Source organism: Symphodus melops (assembly GCF_947650265.1).
Source record: "Symphodus melops genome assembly, chromosome: 6".
NCBI classification, from domain to species: domain Eukaryota; kingdom Metazoa; phylum Chordata; class Actinopteri; order Labriformes; family Labridae; genus Symphodus; species Symphodus melops.
Genome location: NC_136696.1, coordinates 748,333 through 764,030, shown reverse-complemented (window position 1 = coordinate 764,030; position 15,698 = coordinate 748,333). Strand labels below are relative to the sequence as shown.

Sequence of the window (15,698 nt, the reverse complement as noted above, 5' to 3'; positions counted from 1 at the left end):
TAAATGTCCATATTACTTTTGGACACTTTAGGTAAGTCAGAGAAACGTTGACAGTGGGTTACAGGGAGATAAATTCAGAGGAGTCCTGGGAATATTTTCACACAGAGTCACGGCTCAGAGACTCTTCTGACTCCAGAGAGGCCTGCCGGAGAGAAGATCATCTGTGTTTAGAGCGCTGTCGTCTGAGGACTTTCCAGCCTCTTCTTTGCTGCTAATTAGTTGAGCATCTTTAACAACCCCCGAGGACGTGGTCAGGTCATCGCTCCTGATGCTCTGTGCGCAGACTTCCTGCTCCTCTGAACTCTCAGGAGTTTGTAGTTTGAGTGGAAGAGTTCTCCGGACGCTTTGGTGGATAGCATCCATGTGGTGCAAAGCTTGACGGGTGGTTGGATGAATAATTCCTCAAAGTGCTTCAGCAGGGATTACCTCCTCCTCTGAGGGATCTTCTGGGGTCAAAGCTGGGCTCATTGAACAGCTAATTAGACGCTTTCTATCCAGCATGTGGTTCTAGAGAAGCCTCTGCTTCATGGTCCAGTTAATGCTGAGTGTGCACATGCTGCTCAGAGGGAACGCTGCTGATGGAGATCCATGGTTTCACATCCTTCTGCCTTCAGACACATTTCAAGTTTTCTTTGATATTTGTCTTCTTATAAAATATATTCAGCCACTCGAGTGGTGTCAGCGTGTCTCACTGCAGCTCCTCAGAGCCAATCCTCACCAGGCTGAAGAGGAGCGTCAGTCGTCATTACAGCCGACCAATCACACACAGACGACCTCCTGTTCCTGTTAGACTGAAGACCAATGGTGCAGTGAACTCTGTGTTCATTACTCAGCACATACAAACCAGCTGGTGTGTGTGTGTGTGTGTGTGTGTGTGTGTGTGTGTGTGACGCAGAGACGACTCTACAGGTCCCCTCATAACAGACCCTCTGATTATATTGATGAGATCCAGTTACTGTGACACAGACAGATGGGCTGGCTGTCAGTCATTTGTTAGCGGAGCCTGAGGTGGTGACCGGAGCGAGCCAGGCTGTGGAGACAAACATGGAGGAGGTTTATGTTCAGACTGATGAAGAGCTGACAGACGTCTGAACATGTGCAGATTCAGATCACTTTCAATACATCTGATCATTATCAGGATCTGCTGTTGATCTGAACTCACAGAAACCTGCTCCATCATATTCCAGCTGCTGTGATTTATAAATCTGAGAGACGTGAGACGGCTGTGACTTATTGTGGCTTCAGCACTATTTACTGCCAACATGGCGGCAGATATGTTTCCACCTCATTCACAGCAGCAGAAGAAGAAAGCAACAACAAATACTAAACATGTCCTCCCCTCTGACTTCTGCCAGCATGTCAGTGCCAGCACGTAGGACAAGGGAGCAATGGATGAAGACACACAGTCATGACTGGTGGGACAGGGTCATACTGTCCAGCGTGTCCTGACTCCCTCCACAGTACGTGTTGGGAAACCAGCGTCCTGCAGCTTGTTTAAAACAGACGTTTAAAGGCCAGCTAATCAAGGCTTTGTCCAATCTAAACCTTCATCATGGCTCCAGAAGTCAGACTGGAATCTGTCTTTCTCGGTACATCTCTTGGCTGAGGCGTCTGTGCAGGTCGGACTCCAGCTAAAGTCTTAGTATCCTGTTTTATTTCAGAGTTGTCCGGGTAGCAGAAATCAGGATCAGGGCTTATCCCGGTTTCTGAAATCAGATGATGTTTACATGAACAAACACAAATCCAGGACACTGATGTCAACTGAGACACTGGAGTCTCTGCTGCAGCAAAGACACGTCACAGATCAATCATGTGTTTATGTTGCTTTTCATGCAGGAAGTGAGATTCTTTAGATACTTGCAGAAAACCTCTGAGCAGGTCTGGAAGGATGAAAGAAAGGTGTTATTTAACTGTGAGCTGCAGGATCAAGTGATTCTGACCAGAACACGGGACAAAAGTCTGGACAAGTCCACCTCTGCTGGTCTTATTATGACCGTTACCTCTCATGACCCAAAAAGACAAATGAGCACATCATGTCGTTGACACAAGGACAGGTATGTATGGAGGCAAACACAGACCCAGGAGGACAGTTCAATAATCAGCCCTTTATTGCTGGCAGGTTCGGTACACGGGTCGTCAGATATGCAAACAAATCCAGAGGAGCGGGCCGAGGTCGGAAACAAAGAACAGGCCGGAGTCAAACACCGGATCAGGAAGCAGAAAGGCCAGGACCAGGGAAACACCAGGAACTGGCAACATGAGGGAGGAAACACAGGGCTTAAAAAGCACAGACGATCAGGGAGCAACGAGACACAGGTCATCAGGGGGCGGAGCCTAACACAGCAGGTGGAGAGGACATCAAGGAAAACACAAATCATGAGGTCAAACAGGCCGACTCCTGGACACGCCATAAACAGACGGACGGCCATGATGAGGTTTAGTGGTCAGGAGCCGACTCTCATCCGTCTGCTGTTTGTGTCTCAGTGGATGAAATCAGAAGATGTGTTTTGAATCAACATTCTAATGAAAGTTAAAGATACAGAGCTGGAGCCTTTCATGTGGCTCGCTGTCCGCTGCCCTCTGTGGCTGAATAATGGAGGAGTCACAACACTAAAGCTTGTTGTGAATTTATGAAGGAAGTGCTGACAGCGTTGACTTTATATGATGGGAGAAGGTTCAAGAAGAGAGGAGAAAAAGCAGCAGACTTTATGCTTCAAACTCGGCCTGGAACAAAGACGCTGAGGAGGAGCAGGAGGAGCAGGAGCAGCAGGAGGAACAAAGATGCTGAGTGGGCCGAGGACAAAGCAGACTCTGAGAGCCAGGATGAAAACATGACCTGTGATTGGTTGGGAGCATGCAGGGACGTGATCACACCTTCCTCCTCCTGCCTCTGTGATACTGCAGCCCAGGAGCAGGAGGAGAGGAGGAGGAGGAGGAGCAGGAGGAAGAGGAATAGAAGCAGGAGGAGCAGAAGGAGGAGCAGGAGGAGCAGCAGGAGCAGGAGGAGCAGCAGCAGGAGGAGGAGCAGCAGGAGGAGCAGGAGGGGCAGGAGGAGCAGCAGCAGGAGCAGAAAGGAGGAGCAGGAGGAATAGGAGCAGGAGGAACAGGAGCAGGAGGAGCAGAAGGAGGAGCAGGAGGAGGAGCAGCAGGAGGAGCAGGAGGAGGAGGAGGAGGAGGAGCAGGACCAGCACGAGGAGCAGGAGGAACAGGAGGAGGGGGGGAGGAGGAGCAGGAGGAGGAGGAGGAGCAGCAGGAGCAGGAGGAGGGGGAGGAGGAGCAGGAGGAGGAGGAGGAGCAGCAGGAGGAGGAGGAGGAGGGGGGAGGAGGAGCAGGAGGAGCAGGAGCAAGTTAACACACAACAAAAGACACTATATACACGTGAACAGCGGAAAATGTATAGACGCAGTGCCCTATTTGGAGTCCTAACTGGCAAGCTTCTACAGCAGTCCTAATGACAACTGCAGCCAGTCACTGGGGGTTCTATCCCAGACTCACAAACAGTTTTAATACACTTCTGCTGATTCACCGCCTCCCCAATGATCCCACACACAGTTCTCTGTCGACTGAAATGACCAGCGTTCAACCTGTTGCCTTCTTGACATTTTCATTCAGTGTCAGAAGAAAAGACCCAGCCCAACATTCAACCCAGCCAGTCTCTTCGCCCCTGGCTTTTTAACCAGTCTCTCGCCCCTGGTTTCACAGCCAGTCTCTCGCCCCTGACTTCTCTTCGTATGGCCTTCTGTTCGATTGCTTACTTGTATTCTTGATTCAATTTTCTAAATTTAGACATTAACACCGTCTATACCCAAACCAGACAACGATAATTTAGATTTTCAAATGTGCACAATTTTATGGAAAAGGTTTGTGTTCACCTTTGGTTTTTGTGAGGCCTCTCGATGTCTGGATAGGTCTGGACGTTGTACCATAGACTTCAATGCAGTCGTTCTACCACCTTAAGAAAGTAATACATTTGAATTAAACATATTTCATAAAATTTTCATAAATTAATCAATACTTACGTCCTCCGTCAAACCTCATCCCCCATCACGTCGGGGTCACCAAGTGAAGGATAAAAGTTGCTATTTAATCCTTTCCCTAAATGTTGTTAATAGAAATCTGACTCCTCTAAATAATTACCTCAAATCTCTGCACATTCTTTTGATGGGATGAGAGGAATGACTGAAGACGTCTCTTTCAGGTTAACAGAGTTTATTAACCTGATGAATCAAGAATAGAAGTTACAGAGTCTCTGGGTTCAACACTACGTGTCCCTGACAACAGACAGATACCTGGTCAGTTCATGAAGTCTGAGCCCCGACAATCTTTCCCTGAACCCTTTTATACATTAGACAGAGATTATCTAACCAAATTATGCATTTGAGAATGTGCGGTGTCCTTCCTCTGATTGGGACATCTTTCAAAATTATGCACCTCCTGATGTTTGGTTCCGCTTCTCTCATTGGTGCATCATACTCCTGAATACTTTGTCCTTCTGTAGGGGAAGGCACATCCTACCTGGCCTGTTTCATATCACAAGCAGACATCTAGTCTAGTCTATCATTTCCTTTTAAGCAACAAACCACTTAAGTGATTAACTATCAAGGCCCACTGAACCTATCAATGTGGGTGAGTGATTAACTGTTCAGGGCCTTAAACTAAACCTATGTTTGATTTGGTGAGTGATTCAGTTTAAAGGGCCACATCAAAACACATGTTGGAATGTGCACTCACTTCTGCAAGCCCTCTTCACAGAATACCTTTAACCTCTGAACTAAAATCTCAAACAATTAGATTAAAACACTTAGAGTAAAACATGATATAATTACTGATATAATATAAATGTAAACAAACATCATTCATACAATGGATATCTAATCATTCCTTTGTATTTGGTGATCAAACCTTTATTCAACAATACATTATTGCAGTAAACACTTTGATTATAAGTAGAAAGAGGCCTATTATTCTAATACATGCTAACACTACAATGCAGGACACAGGTGACTGAAGCAACCAGCTAACTAAAGTGTGCTAACATTATCATGCTAACACTACAATGCAGGACACAGGTGACTGAAGCTACCAGCTAACTAAAGTGCGCTAACATTAGCATGCTAACACTACAATGCAGGACACAGGTGACTGAAGCAACCAGCTAACTAAAGTGTGCTAACATTATCATGCTAACACTACAATGCAGGACACAGGTGACTGAAGCTACCAGCTAACTAAAGTGCGCTAACATTAGCATGCTAACACTACAATGCAGGACACAGGTGACTGAAGCTACCAGCTAAGTATAGGGCGAACGTGAGTATAGGGCGGTTGGAGGTGTGTCTCTGGAAGAGAGCGGAGGCTTCAGTATGGAGGAGGCGTGGCCAAACAGCAGTTTGTTTTGGTTTCATGTTCTACTAAATAAACAGCTAAAGTAACAAACCAGCATTAAAAACTCTTAGATCCACGTTGACATGTATATCCATGTAAGGCTTATATTATTTGTCGTAGCAGTCGGACTCAGACGGGTCACACAGCAGCAGGCCGTCCACGCCATCGATCCACAGGAACCGATGTGACGAGACAGCCCAGGAGGAGAAAGATTTATTGAAGGGGATATAAGTAACTTTCTAAAACAGCACATGGCCGTCAGGTGAACTGCACCAGTAACCTGTCGCTTGCTCTCCCTCACATGCTCGTGGAGCCTAAATATTTGATACTGGACTCAAAATCCCCTCTCTCTCAGTTATCCACTGATTCTTAACTTCAGATAGATGACCGCTGAGAGTTTTACGACGTCCTGTTGGGAGGCTCATCCAAGCCACAGGGGCGGCTGTGAATCAGTTGGTAGAGTCGTCGCCCGTCAATCAGAAGGTTGAGGGTTTGATCCCCAGCTCCTGCGAGCAACATGTCCGATGTGTCCTTGGGCAAGACACTTAACCCCAAATTGCTCCCCCTGCTTTGTCTGGGGCATATGAATGTGCGTGAATGGATAGATACTGGATAATGGGTGTGAATGGGTAGGTGTAAAAGCGCTGAGTAGTCGGAAGACTAAAAGCGCTATACAAGCTCAAGTCCATTTACCATTTACAGGGGCGTCTCCGGTGACTCTCTCATGGGGGCACTAAACTGAGAGTTACCATTGAGTTCTTTGATCCTTCACCTCCAGATAAGACGACTGACTGAGACCAGGTCAGAAGACCTCCTGTCTGTGAATGAATCAACATTGACAAACATCGAAAAATCTCTGGGAATTGTTTAAAAGGAAAAGAAAAGAATTGTTTACAAGTGAGTTCTTGGATTTAAACTGAACATCTTCCTCCCATCTTGTGCTCAGTATTTTCTAAAGCTCATACGTTTAAACATATATTTAGACTCTGTATTATCATATATAGAGGGTAACATTATCTTTTCTGTTTTCATACTGATGCATTTCCTCTGATTCATTGATTAACACTTTGAATGACAGATTTCCAGAATATTTTCCTGAATGTTCAGAGATGACTGTCTCAGTGAGAGCTCATAATTAGTTCAATATGGTGACGTCATAAAGCCTTTTATTTACTTTTATTCTTCTTTGACTTTAGTTATAAGGAATTCAACTGTTGAGTTGTTGGATCCTTGTCTCACTATGGGTGGAGCAAAGCCCCGCCCCTTTTCTGCCTGCTGCAAAGGATGAGACAGGAGGAGTTGAAGAGTTTTTGTTGCGTCTTGTTTGAGTCTTCTTTGTTTCTCGTCTTTCTGCTGGTCTGATCACTTCTCTCAAGATATCAGTCTTTTTGTGTTTATAATTTTAAGCTGTTATGGAATATATCGATCTAAATCTGTGAACCCACAGAGAGCTTCTCTCTCTTCCTCTGGATTCACACTCCCTTACACACAAAGTTAATGACTCTGCTAATCAGCTAATCAGAAACCGGTTTGTTCCAGCCCTGAAACAAACCAGAGACGGCTAGGTCAACATCTACTGTATGTCCTGGGATTCTTGATTTACATGACAACCAGATACTCCTCCGGCCTCCTCTGGAATTTGCCTAATGGATTTTATAGCCACATCTGTTGACCAAAGAAAGAATACCGACATGTTCACTTTGTATACTAACGAATGTTTATTTGAATGTTCAGGTGGATAAACTTTCTTAGGACATTGAGACAAACATTTTCATCCAACCAGGGTTCAAATCCGACCATGTACAGCAGAGTTATCAGAAATCAAACTTTCCAAATACTGACCAACGTGATCTTGTTAAAACTTGCATGGAGCACTACTGCCCCCCAGAGGTTGAAACGGAGAAGGTACCTTAAGTACGTTGTATGGTGTATTCTGTCAGAACAATTAAAATTGCATTTGATAACCATTAGAAGTTATATATCCAGATGTTATTCTTTTTCTATCTTCTAAAAATTCAACCTGTGTTTTGATGTCATGTGTCGTTTCTTCTTGTCACATCTTCATTAAAAATGTTTGAGCCTTCTTACAGGTGAAATAATCCTAAAAACCACGTGGTGTGAATAAAAATAAAAGGCTTTATTAGACACCAGGAAACTTCACTGTGATGGTTTAATAACATCAACATCACGTTCACAGTTTACCTCTGGGTTTAAGATCGTTTAAAGTTAAGGTAAATTATTACAGAGATAACTTCTATGATCTGCGTCTCTTTTCTGTTTTTATAAACAAGGTTTTATTGGCCTGTTACAATTTCTCCTATTAAATCATCAAATAACATCAAATCATCTCCACAAACATGATACAAGAATGTATAAAAGCAAAGTTCACCTTCTTCACACAATAAAAAGAAATGAAATAAACACAAAGGCTGTAAATAATTATAAGTCAAATCAATATGCAGATTGTCTCCACATGTTTCCTCTCACAGATCCTTAGTTTTCCTGAATGCTCCGATACGGGTCGGATGAGCCAGTCGCTTTAAAAGTTGTGGCTGCAATGAATTGTGGGTCGGCACTTTCTTATCTCCTTTGGTAAAGGATGCTCCAGTGTTTCCTAAAGGAGGTTATAAAGGAAGCAATATTCAGGTGCTGAGTCTGCACCTGGATCCAGACATCCATGTTTGTAGTTCTTTTAAAAACTCAGTGAAGCCTCCTCTTTGTTTGGATCCAACAAAGAGACGACTGATTTATTATCAGACGACCAACGACTCGTGGTTACAAACACAACTTCACACTTTAACAGGTGGCATCAACTTCTACTGTTATCTGTGAATAAGAGTGCAGCACTGCACATGTCCACAGGGTGGTGCTGTAACACAAACATTTATATCCAAAGAGTTCATCTTGGCTCGTTGAGTCATGAAGCAGTTTAAGTTCAGAATATGAGAATAGAAAACAGTCCGAGGTCATGGTCCTGTGTGTGACGGTGGAGCTGATCTCAGAGCAGCTCAGACTGCAGCACTGAGACTCATCTGAGCTGTGATTGGTCCGTCAGTCTCCCAGTAACACGGCCCAGTTACAGACTCACCAAACACCAGCTGCTGCTGCTTCCAGCTCTGTGATCGTCAGGAACAACAGGATCCTCTCTTTAAACACTCACTTACAGCTGTTGATATAAAAAGACATAAATCAGAGAAATCATGAGTTATTATCATATAAGATCATTATTATTATTATAATCATATAAGATCATTATTATTATTATAATCATATAAGATCATTATTATTATTATAATCATATAAGATCATTATTATTATTATAATCATATAAGATCATTATTATTATTATAATAATCAGCAGAGACCAGGATGGACTCAACTTAATCCAGCAGAGACCAGGATGGACTCAACTTAACCCTTTACGTACAACAGAGTCTCCAGTCTGTAGTCTGGATTCTTCTGAAGGTCCCTCAGCAGCTTCACTCCTGAATCCTGCAGCTTGTTGGAGCTCAGGTCCAGCTCTCTGAGATGGGAGGGGTTGGACTTCAGAGCTGAGGCCAGAGAAGAACAGCTGATCTCTGACAAACTGCAGCTCCTCAAACTGAATAAAGAATAAAAGAAGAGAATAAAAAGAATGATGAATGAGATGATAAGAACATAACTAGGTCCAATCAGTGAGTGTGTCCCTAAAATAAGTAGAGAGACTTTGTCATTGTGTTATTGTGGATCATTCAAATGTCAGCTTTCTCCAGACATCATCCAAACATTCATCCAGCTGTTCATGTCAATAAAGACACCAACATGTTCCTGATCTCAGTCAAGATTACACACCCACTACTCTACTGAGCTACACACACCTGGGACTGACTGTGTGTGTGTGTGTGTGTGTCTGTGTGTGTGTGTGTGTGTGTGTGTGTGCTTCATAATCAAATATATGTCAGTTCAGATAATCTTGTGTCTTCAGTTTTGAACATTTAATAAAAATCAGAAACTTTCATTTTAAAAACTTAAAGAACTCCATTTAAAGTATTTTGTTAAAAATCAGATTTGTTGATGATGCAGATTCAAACAAGAAAATCAACATGAACAGCATTCAATGTAAAACTTCATGGAGGTCAGAAACATGTGAACATGAAAATGTTTCAGCTGATAATCAAACACATGAGATGTAAAACACAAACAGAGAAGAAGTGAACTGACCTCAGAATCTCCAGTCTACAGTTTGGACTCTGCAGAAAATCACTCAGCAGCTTCACTCCTGAATCCTGCAGCTTGTTGGAGCTCAGGTTCAGCTCTCTGAGATGGGAGGGGTTGGACTTCAGAGCTGAGGCCAGAGAAGAACAGCTGATCTCTGACAAACTGCAGCTACACAAACTGAATAAAGAATAAAAGAAGAGGATAAAAAGAATGATGAATGAGATGATAAGAACATAACTAGGTCCAATCAGTGAGTGTGTCCCTAAAATAAGTAGAGAGACTTTGTCATTGTGTTATTGTGGATCATTCAAATGTCAGCTTTCTACAGACATCATCCAAACATTCATCCAGCTGTTCATGTCAATAAAGACACCAACATGTTACTGATCTCAGTCAAGATTACACACCCACTACTCTACTGAGCTACACACACCTGGGACTGTGTGTGTGTGTGTGTGTGTGTGTGTGTGTGTGTGTGTGTGTGTGTGTGTGTGTGTGTGTGTGTGTGTGTGTGTGTGTGTGTGTGTTTGTGTGCTTCATAATCAAATATGTCAGTTCAGATAATCTCGTGTCTTCAGTTTTGAACATTTAATAAAAATCAGAAACGTTCACTTTAAAAACTTAAAGAACTCCATTTAAAGTATTTTGTTAAAAATCAGATTTGTTGATGATGCAGATTCAAACAAGAAAATCAACATGAACAGCATTCAATCTAAAACTTCATGGAGGTCAGAAACATGTGAACATGAAAATGTTTCAGCTGATAATCAAACACATGAGATGTAAAACACAAACAGAGAAGAAGTGAACTGACCTCAGAATCTCCAGTCTACAGTTTGGACTCTGCAGAAAATCACTCAGCAGCTTCACTCCTGAATCCTGCAGCTTGTTGGAGCTCAGGTTCAGAAGTCTCAGATGGGAGGGGTTGGACTTCAGAGCTGAGACCAGAGAAGAACAGCTGATCTCTGACAAACTGCAGTCCCTCAATCTGAATAAAGAATAAAATAAGAGAATAAAAAGAATGATGAATGAGATGATAAGAACATAACTAGGTCCAATCAGTGAGTGTGTCCCTAAAATAAGTAGAGAGACTTTGTCATTGTGTTATTGTGGATCATTCAAATGTCAGCTTTCTACAGACATCATCCAAACATTCATCCAGCTGTTCATGTCAATAAAGACACCAACATGTTACTGATCTCAGTCAAGATTACACACCCACTACTCTACTGAGCTACACACACCTGGGACTGTCTGTGTGTGTGTCTGTGTGTGTGTCTCTGTGTGTGTGTGTGTGTGTGTGTGTGTGTGTGTGTGTGTGTGTGTACTTCATAATCACATATGTCAGTTCAGATAATCTCGTGTCTTCAGTTCTGAACATTTAATGGAGCTCAGCGTGAGTTCAGACAGGAAGACTGGTGTAATTCTTTCATTCATTCTGAAACCACACCCCCTACTACTATGTCTATCTCTCTCTCTCTGCTGAGCAGCTGATTTTGGGCGTGTATCATCCTGGAATTAACCAACCAGACTCTGCCAGGAACTTTCTCAACCAATCAACCTGCTGCTGTCAAACGCTTCAAACTCTCTCTCTTCCACAGTCATTCTGTTTCTTCAGGCTCACGCTGCAATATACGCTCAAATATGCGTGTTCATGTGTGCAGCTGGAGACGCTGCTTCAATCAGATTCAACTCAAAAGGAGAATGTCATCTCCACTCCAATGACCTCAGCCCCACGGGCAATGGCAGCACACGCTGGTGCAGGAAGCAGCCTGATCATCCAAAAAAATCGGTGAAATCCGGTAATTACCTCAAAGCTGTATCATTGTCTCCACACTGGCATAAATGTGGTTTCTCAGTGACAGCGCCTCTCACTCACAATACAGTCTGCTTCAAGAATAACAACAAAGTGATTGAGAGACTTGCAACCTACAAATACCTGGGTTTCTTCCTCCAAGAAAATCTCTCTTTCAAACGTCACATTGAGTGTCTTACTAAGAAACTACAAATGAAAATGGGTTTCTTGTATAGAAATAAATGTTGTTTTTCTTTTGGTGCCAGGAAGAGAATGTTCAAGCGGTTCTTTTACCTGTTTTTGACTATGGTGATATTTTAGATATGCATGCAAATTCCTCATCTTTGAAAATGCTAGATTCTGTATATCATACAGCATTATGATTTGTTTCAAACACTGGTTTCCAAACTCGTGCTATGGAGAATGTTACTCCATGTGTACTATATGTACAAAGGTCTCATAGAATCTATCATATAAAATGTATGTGAAATGTCTTAGAATACTACATGCACAGCCTATCGGGTGCTTTGTTTGTCTGTGTGTGTGTGTGTGTGTGTGTGTGTGTGTGTGAAATCAAACATGTTCTATAAAATATCTATAATTTAAATGTATTTATAATGAAACTCTGACTGTTTAGTAACAAATCTTTAAAAAGGTAACATGATCATGTGTCATTCTTGTTGATGGTCAGACGCTTCATTTCCTGTTTTCTACTTGAATTGTTTTAGCATCATCATGTGAAGTCTACGTCTATATGGATGAAGGAAAACAGAGCAAGTCTGTCTCTTTATCAGCTTCATGGTTCCACCCTTAAACTCTTTTAAAAGAGACAATTCTTTCATTCAGCTGTGATGTTGTTCAATCCTTACAGAATCCTTTAATGGGTGGTCTTAACCATCACGCCCTGTATGGAATAAGCCCTTATTAACAGCTGCTGCTAGAACACTGACAAACTGAACATGGAAACTTCCAGGGTAGGCCTAGACTACCCTTTAAACCATCTGGGACACATCATAAAGGATGAGACCTTTCACTGACTTCAGACTGAGGGAGAGAACTTCAGGGAGGAGATTGGTCCACTGCTTCCTCTGACAGCTTATCCTGCATCAAACACCAGTGAGAGAGGGACTTGGGCTTATCCCTGACCACTGTGGGAGGCTGCTTTCTCACTCTCCCGGTCAGCGGGACAAGCCGGCATTGTTCACCCGATACTTGAGGAGCTGAGGCGGCGGTACAGAGGCTGTCGAGCCGGCGCAAAGCTAAAGGCTAGGCTAGTGGCTAAGCGATGGAGGAACAAGCCCTCGGATCCGGTGATAGTTATGGGGAACGTAAACTGTCTAACCAACAAGACAGACGAGCTGGCTGCTCTCGTGAGGAACAACCGGACATTTAGAGAGTGCAGTTTAATGTGCCTCACAGAAACCTGGCTGACTCAAAACACCCCGGACGCTAACGTGGATCTACCGGGCTTCACTACAGTGAGAGCGGACAGAGACACGAAACGCAGCGGCAAACGGAAAGGAGGAGGACTCGCACTGTTTATTAACACCAGATGGTGCCACCATGGACATGTCACTGTGAAGGAGGCAACGTGCAGCAAAGACATCGAGCTGCTGGCGGTAGGTCTCCGTCCTTACTACATGCCCAGGGAGTTCTCCCACGCCAATGTTGTTGTTGTTTACATTCCTCCGCGAGCACACGTCGAGACTGCGTGTGACATCATCCACTCGAACATCTCGAGATTACAAACGCTGCACCCGGATGCTTCATTGCCATCTCAGGGGACTTTAACCATGTTACATTGAACTCCACACTACCGGACTTTCACCAGTTTGTAAGCTGTCCCACCAGGAAGAACAGGACAATAGACCTCCTGTATGCAAACGTGAAGGACGCCTACACTGCCACCCCCTTACCACCTCTGGGTAAGTCCGACCACAACCTGGTCCTACAGTGGCCACAGTACAAGACTAAGATCCAGAGACAACCAGTAACAACACAGACCTTCAGAAAGTGGTCTCCTGAGGCAGAGGAGGCTCTCAGAGACTGTTTTGAGATCACTGACTGGAGTGCCCTGCAAGAGACTCATGGTGATGACATTGAGGGGGTCACACACTGCACAACTGACTACATGAACTTCTGTATGGACGTTGTGGTTCACACTAAAACTGTGCGCTGCTTCCCGAACAACAAGCCCTGGATCACCAGCGATGTCAAGGAGATCCTTAACAGGAAGAAAAGGGCATTCAAGGAGGGAGACCAGGCAGAGCTGAAGCGTGTGCAGGGGGAACTCAAGGTCAGACTCCGAGAGGGAGGTCTGGGAGGGCATGAAAACCATCACAGGCTGCAAGAAGAAAAACAACAACGCAGAAGACGGGGACCCTGAGAGAGCAAACCAGCTCAACTTGTTTTTTAACAGGTTTGACTGCCCCGTCGCTGCAGCCAGTGCCTGTCCCCCCAGCACCCCTCTACACACCCCCTTCCTCCCTCTCACTCCCCCCAACACCTCCACCAGGACAAACACAATCTCCAGAGACAATCCATCCCCCTCCCCCCCACCATCACCAGAGACCAGGTGAGCAAGGAGCTGAAGAGACTCCGTCCCAGGAAGGCAGCAGGCCCGGACAAGGTGTGTCCCAGGATGCTAAAGGCCTGCTCTGCTGAGCTGGGGGAGCCACTTCAGCACGTCTTCAACATTAGCCTGCGGCTTGGGAAGGTTCCTGTGCTCTGGAAGACCTCGTGCCTCACCCCGGTCCCCAAGAAGAAAAACCCCAGTGAGCCAGGCGACTTCAGACCAATCGCTCTGACATCCCACGTTATGAAGACCTTTGAACGGCTGCTGCTCCAACACCTCAGACCCCAGGTCCAACACGCACTAGATCCCCTGCAGTTTGCATACCAGGCAAAGGTGGGCGTGAACCACTGCCATCCTCTATCTTCTACACAGGGCTTACTCTCATCTGGACAAAGGGAGCAGCGTGATGAGAATCATGTTCTTTGATTTCTCAAGCGCTTTCGACACCATCCATCCCCTCCTACTGAGAGACAAGCTGACCGAGATGAGGGTAGACTCGCACCTGGTGAGGTGGATCACGGACTACCTCAGAGAGACCACAGTACGTCAGACTGAAGGACTGCACATCTGACACTGTGGTCAGCAGCACCAGAGCACCACAGGGGACCATGGTCTCCCCCGTCCTGTTCACCCTGTACACCTCTGACTTTCAGTATAACTCTGAGCTCTACCACATGCAGAAATACTCGGACGACACTGCGATAGTTGGTTGTGTCAGGGATGGACAGGAGGAGGAGTACAGGAGCCTGATCGAGGACTTTGTGACGTGGTGCAGTGCCAACCATCTGCAGCTAAACACCTCCAAGACCAAGGAGATTGTGGTGGACTTCCGAAGGAACAAACCACATCTAGAACCTGTTTCCATCGGGGGGGGGTCGACGTGGAGGTGGTCAGGACCTACGGGTATCTGGGGCTGCAGCTGGATGACAAGCTGGACTGGTCGCCTGACATGGACACTACCTGCAGGAAGGGACAGAGTCGTCTGTACTTCCTGAGAAGGCTGGGGTCGTTCAACATCTGCAAAAAGCTGCTGCAGATGTTCTACCAGTCTGTGGTGTCCAGCGTCCTCTTCTACGCAGTGGTGTGCTGGGGAGGAAGCTGCAAGAAGAAGGACGCAGCACGCCTGGACAGACTGGTGAGGAGGGCTGGCTCTGTGGTGGGTACAGAGCTGGACTCTCTGGTGACAGTGGTAGAGAGAAGGACTCTGAAGAAAATGCTCTCCATCATGGACAACACACACCACCCTCTGCACAGCACCTTCACCGGGCAGAGGAGCATGTTCAGTGACAGACTGCTATCACAGTCGTGCTCCACGGACAGACTCAAGAACTCTTTTGTCCCCCTATAGGCCATGAGATTGTACAACACTTCACTGTCACGGCAGGGAAGAAGCACACGGTGAACCCTCATTTTTCACTTTTTTTCTCTCACTCCTCATCTGCACTGCTGACCTCAGAGTCAGCCTCCAGTTGGACACTTTAATGCATATTGATAGTAACCTTACTGAGCACTGGTCACTTTAACGATAATCACCCTAATCACGTCTGGTTTCATCCTACTGTTGTGTTATGCTACATCTGTAATGGCTGACATGATCACCCTAATTAGGTCAAGTTTCACCCTATTGTCTTTGACACTTAATGCTTATCTGCTCCTCAATAGTTGGGTACTTAAATGATAATCACCCTAAGCACTCCTGGTTTCACCTTATTGTTTTGGACACTTAATGCTAATCACTGCTCCTTT

General features: G+C 44.9%; 1 protein-coding gene across 1 annotated transcript in view; it reads right to left on the bottom strand.

Annotated features, from left to right (window-relative positions):
• The window catches only part of LOC306825396 (uncharacterized protein), a 498,202-nt gene that overhangs the window by 444,717 nt on the left and 37,787 nt on the right, over positions 1-15,698 (bottom strand). Inside the window, exons 5-6 of the mRNA XM_079346114.1 lie at positions 10,397-10,570; positions 9,586-9,759 (exon numbers count right to left, since the gene is read on the bottom strand). Of these exons, the coding sequence (XP_079202240.1) occupies positions 9,586-9,759; positions 10,397-10,570 (348 nt within the window). The remainder of the gene's footprint in view (positions 1-9,585; positions 9,760-10,396; positions 10,571-15,698) is intronic.